The sequence below is a fragment of the Electrona antarctica genome, assembly GCF_951216825.1.
Source record: "Electrona antarctica genome assembly, chromosome: 4".
NCBI classification, from domain to species: domain Eukaryota; kingdom Metazoa; phylum Chordata; class Actinopteri; order Myctophiformes; family Myctophidae; genus Electrona; species Electrona antarctica.
This window is the reverse complement of record NC_136809.1, coordinates 47,240,172-47,256,622: the sequence shown is the minus strand read 5'-3', so window position 1 is coordinate 47,256,622 and position 16,451 is coordinate 47,240,172. Positions and strand designations below refer to the sequence as shown.

The 16,451-nt window shown below is 40.4% G+C and overlaps 2 protein-coding genes across 3 annotated transcripts; both read left to right on the top strand.

Moving 5' to 3' along the window:
- The first annotated feature begins 859 nt into the window (after positions 1-859).
- map9 (microtubule-associated protein 9) lies at positions 860-10,370 on the top strand. Of its 2 annotated transcripts, XM_079499796.1 has the most exons (13): positions 860-1,325; positions 1,478-1,559; positions 4,258-4,665; positions 5,357-5,577; positions 5,678-5,777; positions 6,435-6,502; positions 6,650-6,714; positions 6,796-6,958; positions 8,164-8,253; positions 8,883-9,044; positions 9,139-9,284; positions 9,479-9,614; positions 9,904-10,370. In XM_079499796.1, exons 1-13 carry the CDS (start codon positions 1,254-1,256, stop codon positions 10,021-10,023), a joined length of 1,833 nt encoding a protein of 610 aa, XP_079355922.1. In that variant the 5' UTR covers positions 860-1,253; the 3' UTR covers positions 10,024-10,370. The 2 variants fall into 2 exon arrangements, with proteins under 2 accessions (XP_079355922.1, XP_079355923.1); XM_079499797.1 differs by lacking the exons at positions 860-1,325; positions 1,478-1,559 and adding an exon at positions 3,409-3,983.
- A 316-nt stretch (positions 10,371-10,686) lies between these two features.
- On the top strand, positions 10,687-15,467 carry ufsp2 (ufm1-specific peptidase 2). The gene is made up of 12 exons (XM_079499094.1): positions 10,687-10,789; positions 11,140-11,230; positions 11,439-11,622; positions 11,715-11,775; positions 11,920-12,077; positions 12,520-12,718; positions 13,151-13,297; positions 13,449-13,613; positions 14,006-14,130; positions 14,214-14,290; positions 14,465-14,589; positions 14,687-15,467. Exons 1-12 carry the CDS (start codon positions 10,787-10,789, stop codon positions 14,771-14,773), a joined length of 1,422 nt encoding a protein of 473 aa, XP_079355220.1. The 5' UTR covers positions 10,687-10,786; the 3' UTR covers positions 14,774-15,467.
- The last annotated feature ends 984 nt before the right edge of the window (positions 15,468-16,451 follow it).

Sequence of the window (16,451 nt, the reverse complement as noted above, 5' to 3'; positions counted from 1 at the left end):
AACATCAATTTGGTTTGGTACACATTGTAACCTTCAGAAGCAACTTAATTAGTTGAACGTTTTCAGAATAAACAATCACGGATTTCAATATAATAAAGTTAAACCTGTTGGCTGTTCTAGAGAGGAGCCTCAGTAATGAAACCTGAAGCAAAAAAATAAAATATTAATTTATAGCAAAGTGCTATCAAACTATCTCCCTTGTTGCACACACAAATTGTATTAGACATAATCTGATATAAATAAAATAGGCCTATTGTACGGGTACTTGTAAATAAATGTAAGACAGGTTCGGAGGAATCCACATTCTATAACAGACTATATCACTGTATAGCCTTTTCCCCCTCACTGTATGTATGTTTGTTTCTTTCCTTTTTTTTTTTTACCTCCCATATGATGATTTCCTGTTTTTTGCTATAGAGTATATTTGTGCGTCTCTAATTGTTATGATGAATTGAACATGGTGGTCCCTATTGTAAACAAGTGTAGCCTAATGCTTTATGGTGTCATCCACAGTTAAGAGTTTTGTTTTGAGTTGTGCTTGAAATGTACTGTAATTCTCCAATCTGTTAATACATTCATCAATCAATCAATTAAAAGCACCATTTTCTAAAGCATTTTTTTGTATTCTTCTTTTTTTTTTATGTATCTGTCTTCACCCCCCCCCCCCCCCCCCCCAGCCCCCCCCCCCTCTCCCCCTCTGGGTCTACTGCTCCATCAACACACACACACACGCACGCACTTTGCTGCATATATCTAGCGTTGTTCCTCTACCACCATCTAGTGATAGCAGAGGGATGGCGATGGCGTGGAGAGATTATATGGTCAGTGACAGTGTCTGTAGAGTGTAGACTGACTGAGCCATAAGCGGATTGTTTGAACTTAATTGTTGTTGTAGTGACACGTAAAAAAAAAAAAAAGAACATGCGACATGACATATTATTAAGTAATGTTAAGCCGTTCAGAAATTGGAACTACAGATTATGTGAGAAGATTTGGTTTGGTCTTGAGCATGCGCACATTTAAATCCGGAACTGTGTTTCCCTGGGTTACCGTCGTCAACAACCATAACGGGCTCGCTGACCGTGGTCAGCCGTGGTCTTTGTCGTTGGTTTCAAAGCTGCATTAAAGCCATTTACATTGATAGTGGTGATTTTCTGGCTTGTGAGGCGGACAGAACTTTGTGTAGCTTAAAAAGCTAACGGTAGTTGTTAGCTACTCGTCTCAAACCATAGTGTCTTGGTCTTGTTTTTAAAATGACCGATAGAAAGATCAGGACAATGGCTTACACCAAAAGCCCCAAAGCGTCAAAAAGAACAACGTTTCAGGTAAATAGTAAATTTGCCTGGACAAGCGCTAAAAGGAGAGGAATGCACTTACTGTTAGCATTGTTGGTGTGTTTATTGTTACTATTATCAAATGTAGTTAAGTTGTTAACTTGTTGTGTTGTGATATGGTGAAATACAATGTCTCTTTCTAGGGTGAACTGGAAACTGCAGTCTCTGCTAGGTCAAAGAAAAAGACCACTGCTCAGTACACCTTTTCAGATGAAGATGATAATGGTAAGAAGATCACAGAACATAATCGCACGCATATATCGAACCCCTCCACTCCACAATCTTTTAACTGTGCCTCCTCTATATTAACGGATTTAAATACACACTTTTGACAATCTAGAATATACAAAATATATTAAATACTTTATATATACACAGCATTTCCTTCAGAGTATTTCCAGAGCATTTCCAGTCAGCCAGAGTGTAATTATTTATATTATTGCAAACACAGTACTGCTAGCAAGGCATTGAAGGTGGCTGAGAAAGCTTGTTTGGTTGTCCTATATTACTACTTACTTTACTGAATGCATTGTAGTGATATGTCGTTTAAAAAATTAGGTGGCAAAGCTGTCAATGCTGACTGTAAGAGCCATTTGAGCCTCCTTATCATCTCTGTGATGTCACTACAGGCCAATGCCAGTTTATCAATCAAGGCCTAGGTTGCCATAGTTACAGGGAGGGTATTTAACCCTGTCCCTAATGAATTGCAGGTGTTGCTGATAGGAGGCAAACTGTTTTCTGACTGTGCAGACAGGGACTGTTGCATTCACCACGTTTGACTGTTTGTTATATATGTTGTTTGCATTCAAAGTATAGGATTTTGTAAGGTAAATAAATATAATTGAATATCCACTCAACGAACATTCTGGACCTCAGTTCTTCACAGCACACGTCTAAACTGCATCCTCAACCGTCGGCAGCCAGTAGCACCTAATATAGGGATTTAGGCGCTACATTTAGTCAGAAAACAGCCTCGGTTCCACGCTGGTTGTCTATTGGGAGGCAACTGGCAAGGGAAACCAACGGGGTCGTTTGGATTGGACTGGACAGTGGACACAGTACACACAGACAGGGCGTGTGTGTGTGTGTTTGGCGTGGAGTGGACGGATCTGCGGCGGAGAGCCAGCAGCGAGTGATCGTCTACAAGCAGCTGCTGTTTGGGAGGTGGTCGATTTTAACCCGGAGCTACAGGGGCGCTCACCGGGGGACGTCGGCAGCACCACCGCAGCAGCAGCCAGCCCAGCACCACCAGTGGTGATCAGGACCGGACCACACGGAGCTCGCATCTCTCCAACACTGATGGGCGTTCAAGTGTGTGGTATGATTCAGTGGCACAGGGCCGCCGCCCGCCGTTACAAACTTAAGTGACAAGTCCAATGCATTGAACAAACTTTAACAGACTTTGCGCGTTTTGGACAAGAGTCACAAGACTGTAACATGGATGACTGGTTGGATGATGAACCTCCAGTACCTATTCAGAAGATAATTGACTACCATAGACAAAGGTATTTTGAAGCCAAACGGGACGGGTGGTTGTATGGTCCGAATTTCCATGATGATGATGATGTCGTCATCGTCATATTTGATAGTGAGAATTGTGTTGCTTCTCATGACTGTGACAAAGACAATGGGGCTGAGGCTCTGAGTCCAAGGACACATGTGGAGGAGGAGCTTGCTCACCAGGCTGGGGCTCAGAGGCCACAGGAGATGCAGGCAGAGCAAGATGCCATGATCAGCAGCAGCTTGGCTGAAGAATCAGCTGTCAGAAAAGTGGTGAAAGGGCCACTTAGTGCAGAAAGGCCATCCTCCTCTCCAGCTCCAGCAGAAAGGCCATCCTTCTCACCAGCTCCAGCAGAAAAGCCATCCTTCTCTCCAGCTCCAGCCAAGGCCAAGATGGCAGCAGCTCCACAACCCAAGAAGACTGGCCCCAGCAGCGCTGAGCTTGCGGTCAAGAGCCTGGTAGCAAAAGACACTCTGCTCCAGACCACGGCTAAAGGGCCCAAGAAGATGAAAGCCAAGAAGCCTGTTGCCAAGAAGATGGCAGCTACAGGCTCAAAGGAGAAAAAGAGAGGAAAATGGCAGAGCCAAAGAAAGAGAAAGAAAAGATGGCAGAGCTCAAGAAAGGGGAGAAAAAGAAGATGGGAGAGCTCAAGAAAGAAACGGATAAAAGCAGAACATGCCTGAGTTTAAGCAGATCTCTGACATTCATTCACCCCCTCTCTAAAAATCTGCTTGTGTAAAACTATTTGAGTTTGAGTTTTGAAATTAATGAAATTAATGATTTATTGCTTAAAATGTTGTATTTTGGTTTGTTCATGGCATTTTGGGTTTTAATGGCTCTTTGTATTTTTTGTTTTTAAAAATTGCTCTGTTTTTCACACCAGTAGCAATTAGGGGTGGGTGTGTAAGAGCCATTTGAGCCTCCTTATCATCTCTGTGATGTCACTACAGGCCAATGCCAGTTTATCAATCAAGGCCTAGGTTGCCATAGTTACAGGGAGGGTATTTAACCCTGTCCCTAATGAATTGCAGGTGTTGCTGATAGGAGGCAAACTGTTTTCTGACTGTGCAGACAGGGACTGTTGCATTCACCACGTTTGACTGTTTGTTATATATGTTGTTTGCATTCAAAGTATAGGATTTTGTAAGGTAAATAAATATAATTGAATATCCACTCAACGAACATTCTGGACCTCAGTTCTTCACAGCACACGTCTAAACTGCATCCTCAACCGTCGGCAGCCAGTAGCACCTAATATAGGGATTTAGGCGCTACACTGACTGAAAATTCTGTATATAGCAAATATGCATATGACCTGTACGAATACGACCGTGAACAATATAATTGAATTGCTGCATATGCATTTGGGAAAACATGGTTTGCTCTTTCTAGTTCCTTAACCATTATAATGTTCTCTTGCAGATTTTTTGAAGGACCTTCTCAAATCAAGAAAAAAGAGGATTGATGCATTTGCAGCTATGAAGAACATGGCCAAAATGAATGACTTTGACCTGTCAGATGATGAAGGTGAAAACAGCAGACCTAAGAGAGTCTCATTCCTGAAAACGCAAAGAGTTGTCGCCTCGTCTGAAGATATTATGGCGTCAGATTCACACAAAGACGAGCATCTTCCTGTGCCATCCAACAGTAACCAGAATGACTCATCTGACTCCGTGAGTGCTATGGATCGTACCCATTCTCAATCCCCAAGTGAAAGCCCCGTATTGCTCCCTGGAAGTTCTGAGCAGATGAGAGACTCCGTTCATGAAGAAGGAAGTAAAGCCAACAGTCCACAGCCATTGGAAACGAGCTCTGCGCACATCTCAACAGGTCTGTTTCCACAACGTACAGTACTTTGTCATGTCATAAAGAATCATCATCATCAGGTCTCTTGCTTGGCGACGGGGGCGACGCCATGCGTATAGAGCCAATCAGCTTCACCAATCTTCTCAATGTGGCTAGTCCAGTGCTAGGGGCTCGGCTTCAGCTAGCGACAAGCCCAGTTGGTGTAGGTCCCCATGGTGATGGCACCAATCCATCGGGTGCGGGGGGCACTGCGGGGGGCGTTTCCAGCTGGCAGATTTTGGGTCAAAGTGGAAGATAACATTAGTGGGGTGTTCAGGGGGGAGTGTTTTGACGTGGCCGTACCTACCAACGCATCTGGCGCTCGGCTGTGCTGCCAGTTGGGTGCGTTCCCGCAGCGTGATGTTGGAGACCCTATCTTGCCATTTTATCCCCTCTATTGTGCACAGTGCTCTGGTGTCGAAGCCATCAATTCTGGCAATTCAGGGTCTTGTTGAGAGGCCAAGTTTCTGCTCCTTAGAGAAGGATGGAGAGGACTGAGGTGTTGTAAATCCTTAGTTTGGTCTCTTGATATGGAGTGGTGTCTCCACAGCGGCTTCCAAAGTGTTTTCATGGCACTGGAAAAATATAATATTGCCTGTAAAATATGTCACAACATTGGCTTGTTGAATGTTCAGCGTGTCTTTTTAATTTAAAAATACTTCCCATTCTTTCACAGATGGCATCGTTGAGGGGGAGCTGCCCACACCCAAACCAAGGACAAGAACCCGTGCCCTGAGATCACAGGGAATAGTGGACCAAACTGAAGAAGACACGGGATCTCCACAAAGCAGGGCCATGACTTCCTCTGTGTCTATTCCCCTCTCAGGTGATACAGTCAGCAATTCAACCACAGCCTCATCCCCTCACAGGGCAACATCCAGGAGCTCGAGCTTACCTGTAAGTGTCTTTGGTCTTATTTGTGAGGGGTTTTAAGACAGTATTTTAAATGCTATTTTCTTCAACAAACTGGTGCTATGTTTTTTTTCCCCACCTATAGGTGCCTGGAAGAGACCAGGTAGACTCAATTACGTCTTCCGAAGCCAGAACTGAGCGGTCAAGGTCACTACCAATTTCCACAGTAGATTCTGGAACTAAAGGTACCAGCTGTAGAGTGTCACATTATCTGGTATAAACCCATTCTATATATTTTTGAGGGGCGCTAGCCCCTCCTATGTCCAGCTTTGAGTGTTTGTGTAAACACAAACATTGAAGACAAAAGTGAGGACGCAAATTGTGATTGGCCAGAATGAGAAGATGTATGATGATAAGAGCGCCCCTCACTTCACACGGGTGTGATCTTTTTGCTTTTAATACACATTTTCGAGGGCCCCTCCTACATTCAGCTATTGGTGTAGATTTTCGTCTTATACAAACATAGAATTCCCATTGACAATGAATGGAGAATTTTACGTCATAGTGTCTGAGCAAATTGGCTATTTCTGCCATACACAAACATTAAATTCCCATTGACAATGCTTTTTACGTCATAGTGTCTGAGCAAATCTGCTTAGTGTCTTTTTTTGTCTTACACAAACATTAAATTCCCATTGACAATGAATGGAGAACTTTGCGTCAGTGTCTGAGCAAATCGGCTTATAGTGTCTAATTTTGTCTTACACAAACATAAAATTCCCATTGACAATGAATGGAAAATGTTACGTCATAGTGTCTGAGAAAATAGCCATAGTGTCTATTTTACGCCATGATGATGTACGATACTTTACTTCACACGGGTGCCATTTTTGTCCCTCTAGATTACCATACTTCAGATGACAGTAAAGACCACGAGGGAAAGTATTCAACGTCGTTTGAAGAATTTCATGTAAGACATTCATCACTGGATTTGAGGTTTTTGTACCTTATCAGGCATATGGTTAAATACTATATATTTATTAGATTGTAGATTAGATTGCTACTGTAACTAATCCTTACTGCTGTGAGCACTTTAAAAACAATTATTCTTATTTAGGGAAATTCAGAGGAACACTCCATCAGTCGACTCAGTCATGGCCCTGAACAGTCCTCAGATACCAGGTAGGCAAATGCTTGTAGTATCAATGGAAAAAAGGTACTATTGAAAATATATGTTTTGACAAATATTCTTGTTTAAAATAGGACATCAAGTTTACTTACTAAATCCCCCCGGAGGTCCAAGAGTGTGTGCTCCTCAAAAGTAACATCCAAGTATATGGGAACACTGAAAGTTCTGGATCGAAAAGTGCCTGCGGAGGACTCACAGCCAGAAGCAGCAGATTCACTCAGGGCTGCCATTTATCAGGTCAGATTACAGTTTCATTATCTATTCTGTTTTGTGTTCACAGAATCAGAAAGACTTTATTGTCACCCCATTAAAATACTTTCCTGTAATACCAAAACCCAGGCCCCTGGTATTCGTAGAACAAAAATATCAAATAAAAAGCGAGATTGGGAACCAAATTGGGAATCAAAATTTACAAACAGTTATTGGTTAGAAGTGAAGGTGGACGGGAAATCAGAAGAGGGTAACAGGCAGAGCTCAGAGACCCGAGTTTTGTTCATCATTCAGATTCAGATTGAACTCCTGTCATGGGCATCTGCGAAAGGGAGAACTAACATCAAACCTCCCCTACAACCAAGTGTGCAGAGTGATGAGCTAGTCCAAGATAACATCTCATCTATACACCGCACAGTAGGGACTAAGAGTATATCAAGAAGTAAAAGACTACAGGGCGAGCTAATGATTGGGTCTGAAATTATGATTGTGGGTCAGACTGATCAGACTTTTACTGTCTGCAGTAAAAGTTGAAGAAACATGCACAATAAAAATACAAAAAGATAGCCAATATCATTGTTAAGCAGATGCACTCAAGTCTTATCTTATCTTGTTTAGTGAGGTTCCAGCCTTCTCAGGTGGTCTGGAGCAGGCCTGCTTTCTTAACCCAAAGTCAAAACTAAACATGGAGAAGCAGCATTCAGTTTTTACTTTTTATGCACTACATATATGGAACAAACTCCCAGAAAACTGCAGGTCTGCTGCAAGTAATAGTTGTTGTTTTTTAAATCAAAGCCAAAGATTTTTCTGAAGTTTCTGTTGTCCTTTTTGTGGGGTAATTTCTTCTGATTCCTGTCTATAAGGTCATTACTATTGTTAGTAATAGATATGTAACATATATCACACGTTGGCTGCTGCTGTCAATTGGAACGATGTGTTGATGCAGCAGCTATAATGGTCCGGTCAAGCTGCGTCTTCGAGTGAGTGTCAATTGAGGCCAGAGATGGAGAATTAACTATTGGCAGCTAAATGATAGATTTAGTGGGTAAAAAAACGAGGCAGAAAATAGGTTGGCAACAGTTTGCGTAATCAACTTACCGTAGGATCTAGCATCTTTGCAATGCTTTTGTCTTTTTATCAGTAGTTCAGCAGGAATTTGACACTCGTTCTGCATCAGTGTATTTGTTGATATAATACACTATCTGGTTTTCTTCATTAAACAACAACAACAGGAATGGCTGCAAAAGAAGATGGAGAAGTTACGAGAGAACATGCAACTCAAGACACAAGAAGACAAATTGAAAGAAGAGAATAAGACAAAGGTAAAAAAGAAAAAAAAGAGGGGAAATATACCTTCATATACCCCATGCGCCGGACCTCCCAGTCCCGGAAGAGTAGTTGGGAGCGGCAGACGGTGTGGCCCTGGTCTTTCCCTAATGGGACTGATCGTTACTACTCGTAGTACTGGGACGTAAGTCGGGACTTGATCACCCCGGCTGGGTCACCTGAGTGAGGGGTATGATGTTGCGAGACCCGAAACCCTGATGACCTTGGGATACATCACTGAGGATACGTCCCAGGTGTATCCATGCAATGTTATGCAATGTATTGCAATGTATTGTGGAAGTACTGTATGTTGCAATATGTTCTGACAATCTGAAAATCATACAATCAAAACGTCATGGCACAGGCATTTATTGTTTTACATTTATTGAGTACGTCTTGTTCCTATGACACCCACCTCCCCCATATTTGTATATAGCTATGCTCCGACCCCTTCTTTCCCCAGATAACTACGTGACAACCAACCTGAGTGTCAATGTACTTCTCCCATGATATAATGCATTAGACTTCTACAGTATCTTAGAAATATAAAGTGTCTCCAACTCCTCAACATCCTGAATGATCCAGAATTCCTCAACACTAATTGGTTGTCTGTTTGACACTACAGCAAGAACAGGATAAAAGGGAACATGCCATTCTATCCTATAACGCTTGGAAAGAAAAGAAGTCAGAAACTCTCAAAGCAAAAGCCAAAGAAAAGCACGCCACCACCAGAAAAGAGCAAAGAGCGATTGAAGAGAAAGAAGAAAAAAAGGAAGCTGCCATAAAGGTCTGTGGTGATTTCATTGTACATTTGGGTTCATGGTAATATGCAATTGTTTGGCTGAGTAATGAGGGTAGATGTTTTTTTATAATCTTTATAGATGTTTGAAAAATGGAAACAGGAGCATGAGGAGAAGCTCAAGGAGAAGTACCGACAACAGAGAGGGGCTGAAAGTAAATGTAAGCAGAAAAAACAACATACAGAAGAGGAAAGAAAGAAAGATAGTAACTCTGCTTTTTCAGCCTGGTGAGTGTATTTACTGTAGCACTTCTTTCTGACGCTTTTTATACAGTAGTTTGAGACAGAGGTACTAAATAAGTAAGTGACTCACAACATCCAGAACATCCCCATTCATTTAATTGAACTGTTCAATGTCAATCAAGTTTATCAGAATATTTATTCATTACCCCCCCCCCCCTCCTATTTCTAAATAATTTTAGGAACGAAAAGAAGAAGAATTTTGTCATGAAACAAATGACTGAAGAGCACAAGGAACATCAAAATAAAGTAGAGGAAGATACCTACTTGAAAGAAGAAAAGGATAAAATGGCATTAGAGATGTATGAAAAGTGGTTGGTAAGTACAGTAGACAGTAGTGTAAGGTTTCGGTTACCTTGCTACTTTTTCGCCTTTCTTTTTTTTCAAACAATTGTTAGATGATGTTGTTGAGAAATTACTGCAGCAAGTCTCTCTCCTCTGAACTCCATTCTTGGTGAAATTATGAACTTTTATTAAATTCAGTCTTGTTTCCTTATAGGTCCTAATATCTACTATTAGTACTGTTCTGTGGTGATACTGTTTGGACAGGACTTCTGGTCTTCTTGTCAATTTTGTAATGACTGTCGACGTTGCAATCTCCCAACAGATAAAGAAAGAACGGGAACAGAGAAGACAGAGAGAAGAAAGAAAAATACAGGCTATCCTCGATGATGAGCCACCTCCTCCTTGGAGCCCTCCCAATAAAACCATACCATATGGAAAATAATGTCAAAAACCATCTTTGTGACATCTGTTAAGCCTGTGTGTTTTATTATACTAGCTACTGTAATCATTTCTAGTTTGATTTTTCAGATATTAGATTAGATTCAAATTCGATTATTAGATTTTTTTGTGTCAGTGTTCGCAGGTGGTAATGTTTTACATTTTTACTCATCCTTGTTTTCCAGAGGTAAGATTTTGTATATTTGAGCCATATTTATATAGAAACATCTTATCTGTATGTTTTGTAATTGTTATACAGGTAAGCTTTGTACTGGATGTAGAATCATTTGCAATAAAATGCATTTAGGCCTATAATGCAAAGTCAGAGTCAGGAATAAAAGGTCGCACTCTGTTTTACTTTGTTTTGTTTCATTACCATGCTCTGACATTTCTATTATGTTCGATTCAGATTGAAATAAGGCAATTATACTAAGGTCCCCTGACCACCCCGGACCCTCTCCAAACAAGATTTGTGTTGTTAAAATATATTATTGTAGTTTTTCTTTTTTTTTAACAGATCTTTCAAATAGCCTATGTAAGGTTAATTTGGGGAAACTGATTTCGAAGCCACAGAAATGCATTTTTCCCAGTTACACAAAATGCAGCAGTGGGCGGGGATATGGGGCGGGACCATTTCTTCGTCCAATAGAATGAAGCAAAAGGGACACGTTGTACATGCATCACGAACAAACATGTCAGCCGCCACTGCTGCAACATCAACTCAATTCATAGTGTAGCTTTGTTATTGTCATCCACTTGTTTTCACCATGGTAAGTCGGTAGCAGCGTTAAGTGGTGTTTTCTTGATTAAAAATATTTGTAACTAATTCTATTCATTCAACTACTGAAGCAATAGGTACTATAGCGAAGGCAATAACTCAACAAGTCAACTGAGATGCTGATAGTTTCTCAGCATAGAGTTGTCAGCATCTGTGTTTGTTTACTATATGACAACTGCACTTTTTATGTTTGAATGGTAATATATGGTCAATATGGTAAGACATGCTCCTAGACGAGTCCTATAGTCATAACTGCTTAATTTGCATGTTTCAAATTTCAATACACCTACACAAATGAGACTGGATGGACTTGACCATATGGAGGTCTTGATTCTCCCTCAGGTGCTTCTTGATGTATCGTCCCCTGAGACAGGGACCATTATGCGTGTAAAGGGGGCACTGGAGTTCAAATGTCAATTTGAAAGCACTGACGGTATGTTTGTCTAAGTTGTTGTACTCAATTATTAGTTCATCTAGGTTTATGTTTCAATTTTTAAATTCTCTTTTTTTTTAACACACATAAAACATTGCTATATAATCATTTTCCTTTATAGTCACCATTATAAAATATTTGTTTCAAATCCCTCGTGCTCAAATCCTGAATCCATACCTAAGCTATAGTATATGCTTTCTTCTTCCAGCATCTCTTGTGCACAAGGCAATCTCGAGAACATTTGAGACTCTCCGCTCCCAAGTGAAATCGAAGTCTGTTGTTTTCTTGGTCTGTGAAAGTCCTGTTATTATTTGGCCAAACCAAGATGTTTATGCAACACATGAAGAGATAACCCCAAATACACTGTGGGAAGATATCCTACAATGGATAAAGTAGGTTCTGAATTGTAGATTTTGATTTCACTGTGATCACTACTTATATGGCCTTATATGCCACTTCATTATATTATACAATCTTTTCATAGGGGCGATGAACAAGAGGGCACTAGCAAGAAATCTACAAAAAAGAAAGGCAAAATGATAACAGTGAGTTTGATATTTCTGTTCTTAGGGTTGATGGGGGGAGTTCATATGGGAGGTGTTTATTAATAATTGTATTACTCTTCTTGCCAGTTTGCCATCTTGTACATCCATGTTTGTGTGCTGTAAATGTCTACACTTGTGAATTAGAGTGTCGTCAATCTACGCCTGATGATGGAGGTGACAGAGCCAGGGCAGGTGGTCTTTGCCCCAACCCTCAGCAGAACAATACAGAAGCACCACTTCCTCAATACAACTCTGCCCATGGATTGTGTTGTCCACGTACCCAGCAATGAGACCATGACGTTGTACGTACACACCCACAAGAGTTTACATTTTATTCGCCATACCTTGACAACTGGATCCAGATACTGCTGAGGCCCTATTTTATACTTTGCCAACACCGATAGGGGTGTAATGATATAGTAACTGCATCGAAACATCGATTTTAATTTCAACAATCGAAGTATATAGAAATGTAAACGGCAATGTTGACTTTGTATCGTTTTCGGTATCGAATGGTTTTGCAATGCAAATAATCGATTGTATCAATACTAATTACTTGTGCGTTGTATTTAGCAATTTTAAGAAACAAATAAAAAGGGGTTTAAATACTTTTCCATTCAATATCGACGCTACACTTGAACTACCAGGGTGAAAGTGGTTAAATAAATAAAATATGTCATAAATAAATTATACTGATACTGTATTACGCTTAACTATATTCTCATCCTCATTCTGCTGTTGCAGTGCCTGTGAAAACATGTTGGAAAAGCTAGTAGAGCAGCTTGATGAGATGGAGAAGGTTGTGCTGAGGTACATCAAGGGAACAGCTCTGCTGGTGCCTCAGCCACTCCACTTTCTCCTTCCCAAGCCAAAAGGTGGTGAGCTGGTGAGCATAGTTTTCCCAGCAGGACTGCCTGACAGCCAACTGGAGACACACCGCAAGGTAGGAGTTGCTTTTTTAAACATTGCATAGTTGTTGGTATGTTATCACCAGTGGTGGAAAGTAACTCTAATTTTGAGGTCTTTTTTATTTTTTATTATTACTTTACTTTACTTGAGTATGTCCAATTTCCAATACTTCTACTCCACTACATCTTAGAGGCAAATATTGTAGTTTTACTCCACTACAATTATTTGAAAACTTTAGTTACTTTTATTATTACAAAACATATATTAACCACTTCAGCTCACAATGCATCGCATTGTGAGCTTGTAGATCTGCTATTTCTATATTGCAGTATTGATACTATTACTGAAGTAAAAAATGTGAGTACTTTTTCCACCACTGGTTATTACACAGCATACTTATCACACAATACTAATTACTAACCAGTAATCACACGATACTCATTTCTAATAATGTCTGTCTGTGTAGGAGTTACATCAGAGATTTGAGCTGCCAGAAGACAGGCCGTATTTCCGAAGAGCTAATGCCTATCATTTTCCTGATGAGCCCTATAAAGATTACCACATCCGGAACCCCCATCTGGCTCTGACGCATCCCAATCTGGAAGACGGCAAGGTTGGCCTTATTCCTACACTATAGCATTCATTAGCAAAAAATAAATGCAGACGAGAGAACTGGATCATAAATAACTAAAACATTGGCATACATATTCTGAAAACAAACATAAGATACTAATGAACCATATTCTCTTCCTATGTTTTACTAGTTGTACTTGGTCCAGGGGATCTACAGCTACCATCACTACATGCAGGACCGTATGGAGGACAATGGCTGGGGCTGTGCCTATCGCTCCCTCCAGACTATCTGCTCCTGGTTCGTGCAGCAAGGCTATGTCGACCAGCCTGTACCCACACACAAGCAAATACAGCAGGTACCCTATACAATGTCTTTATTTAACCCATTAAGACCTGAGGCAGATTATACAAAATGCCTTCTAAATCAGTAGTTCTCAAACTTTTTTCGTAATTAAAAATCATTTTTCAAACACTTTCAAGATTTCTGAAATGTCCGAAAATATCAGTCAAGCTCGCAGCATGGTACGAAGTGACACACTGTGAGCTTGTATATCTTACAAGTGGTTTAAACAGGGTCACACTGCATGTACAGAACCATATTATTTCCCACATGTGATTGTTATAAGCATGGCGGTATTTGTAACGGTTGTATTGTCGCTCTGGATTAAGAGTGTCTGCTAAATTGTAATTGTATGCATATTTGTTTGTTTTGAGAAACTTTTTGGGACACCCTTCTTCCCTCATCCAGGCTTTAGTGGACGTTGGAGACAAACAGCCATTGTTTGTGGGGTCACGGCAATGGATTGGATCTTTTGAGGTCTCAACGGTTTTGGACCAGCTGCTTGGAGTCACTTCAAAGATCATGTTTGTGAGGTATGTTATCTGGTCACGTTATATGTGTGATATCATACTATGTGGTGATATTATGCATCTGATCACATTTGGTTACACTTTAGTCAGGGATCTGAGATGGCTTCAAAAGGCAGAGAACTGGCAAACCACTTCCTTACTGAGGGGACTCCTGTCATGATTGGTGAGATGTACTATCTATGAAATAAATTATTACAATTTATAATAATTTATATATTTGATGTCATATTTGATATGGATTCATGTTCATTTTGCTAATCTTATTTGTCTATCGATCGATCGAATCGGATGGAATCTTCACCCCATCCCTCACTCTATGCTGGGTTGTCCCTTCCAGGAGGAGGAGTTCTGGCTCACACTATTCTGGGGGTTGCATGGAGTGAGACGACGGGGCAGATCCGCTATCTAATCCTAGACCCACATTACACAGGAGCAGAGGACTTGCAGGTTATCACAGACAAGGTAATGTTATTGTTTGTAACCGTTTGCATCATTTTTGTTCAGATTCTGTTTCTGTGCATCACACTGACATGGCAATGTGTGTTTCTTTTTTATTCAGGGTTGGTGTGGCTGGAAGGGACCTGATTTTTGGGATCAAACTGCTTATTATAATCTTTGTATGCCTCAGAGACCCAAGGCAATCTGAGTTCATAATGGCCTTTCCTCTTTGGAATTACAGTACAGTATGTGCATGTAAAACATTGGAACCATAAGTTTATACAATGATGTATTATAAGATAAATGGGCCATGGGCTATAGACCGTAAGGCTATGAAGCAATATAGAACTGGGCATAACGGATAAGGGATCTCTTAAAGGAAATGGCATGTGGCACGGTGATTGGTTTCATTATTGCAACGCCCAAACCACACCTATGCATAATGTAACGGGTAGCAGAGGTGTTTTAGGGATTTAGACAGGTGACCAAAATAGCCACTTTAGTGCGGGAACGCCCCTTCCCCACTGCTAAATCCCCAAATTGTGTGTTTAGAATGCTCGAACGAAAATGGAGCCCTAAGAGTCTGACACTAGACATTGCACTTGGTCTGAGTTAACATAACATCTGAGTTAACATTTCAGAATGTATATTCTATCAGGAAATATAAGTATTTACAATATATCACCAGTGGATATACAGTATGCATGAATAACTCAATCAAAATATGAAGGGATATACCAACAGTGCATATGATTATGATACTGATATATTATGTAAAGTGTTAGCCGGCTTTCAACAGTGGGTAACGGTATGCTATCTGCACAGTCTATCAACAATTCATTTATGAGTGAATACAGTAAAAGTTCAGAGAGAACATTTTAATTAAAATACAAAATGATGTTGATGTGTCTCTGTCTGTATTTCAAACAAATCAAAGGGCAAAGAGTTTTGGTTAAAATAATATGGAAATGCTCCTGACCTTGTTAACATAAAACAAACCCTCAATGTCTGTGACTTGACATGGTTCATTTTCTGAGTCTAATATTAGGTGACTTAAGATGTTCTGAGATGGGGAAGTTGTGTTTACACATCTGCAAGATTGCAATTATTCACTGTAACATTCCAGAAGAGTTTCATCTTATTGTGAGTCTTATATATGAACTGCCCTTTATTTTGTATTTTTGTAATTGACAACATAGTTATAATTATAAATGCAATGTAATAAATGCAGTAGTTTGTCATCATTTTACTCCAGGATCTTGAGGACTTGATTGATAAACAAAAGAATACAGCCCTCTAATTGTCTGTTGCTCAGTGATATGCTCTGTATTTGTAGAAGGTCTGCTCTACAATATTGATTTAACAAGTTAATATTACAACATAGTATTGCATTCTAAACACCAGTCAAGACCACTACAAGCTAAAACACCAATCCCTTTATTATTGCTTGATCCCTTTGAAGAGATCGACATTGGTCAGACAAAAGTGAATTTAGAATTTAGGGAAACTTGCGTTGACTATGTCTTTAAATGGACAACATTACCCTTGTTGTCCACCTTTGTCCTTATAGTATCCTGTGCGGTGATGGTTTTATACAAGTGTGTGGCAGCCACATCCCTTCCCCTTGGGGTGACCTGACAGCCATGCCAAGTGGTTGGGGTACATACATATACCACATGGGTGCAACTTCCTGAATGACCCGTCCCGGTTTGTTCCCCGACCAGCTGCGGCCAGACCATTTGCTGAATGTCATTCCCCTACTCTCCACTGTCAAGAAAGGATTAAAAATACCCGAAAATGTATTTAAGAAAGAAATGCCTCCCTCCCCTTACAGTATTTCTTCCAGCTCTACCTCCCTTGCATTGGCATGCAAATTCCATGACAGT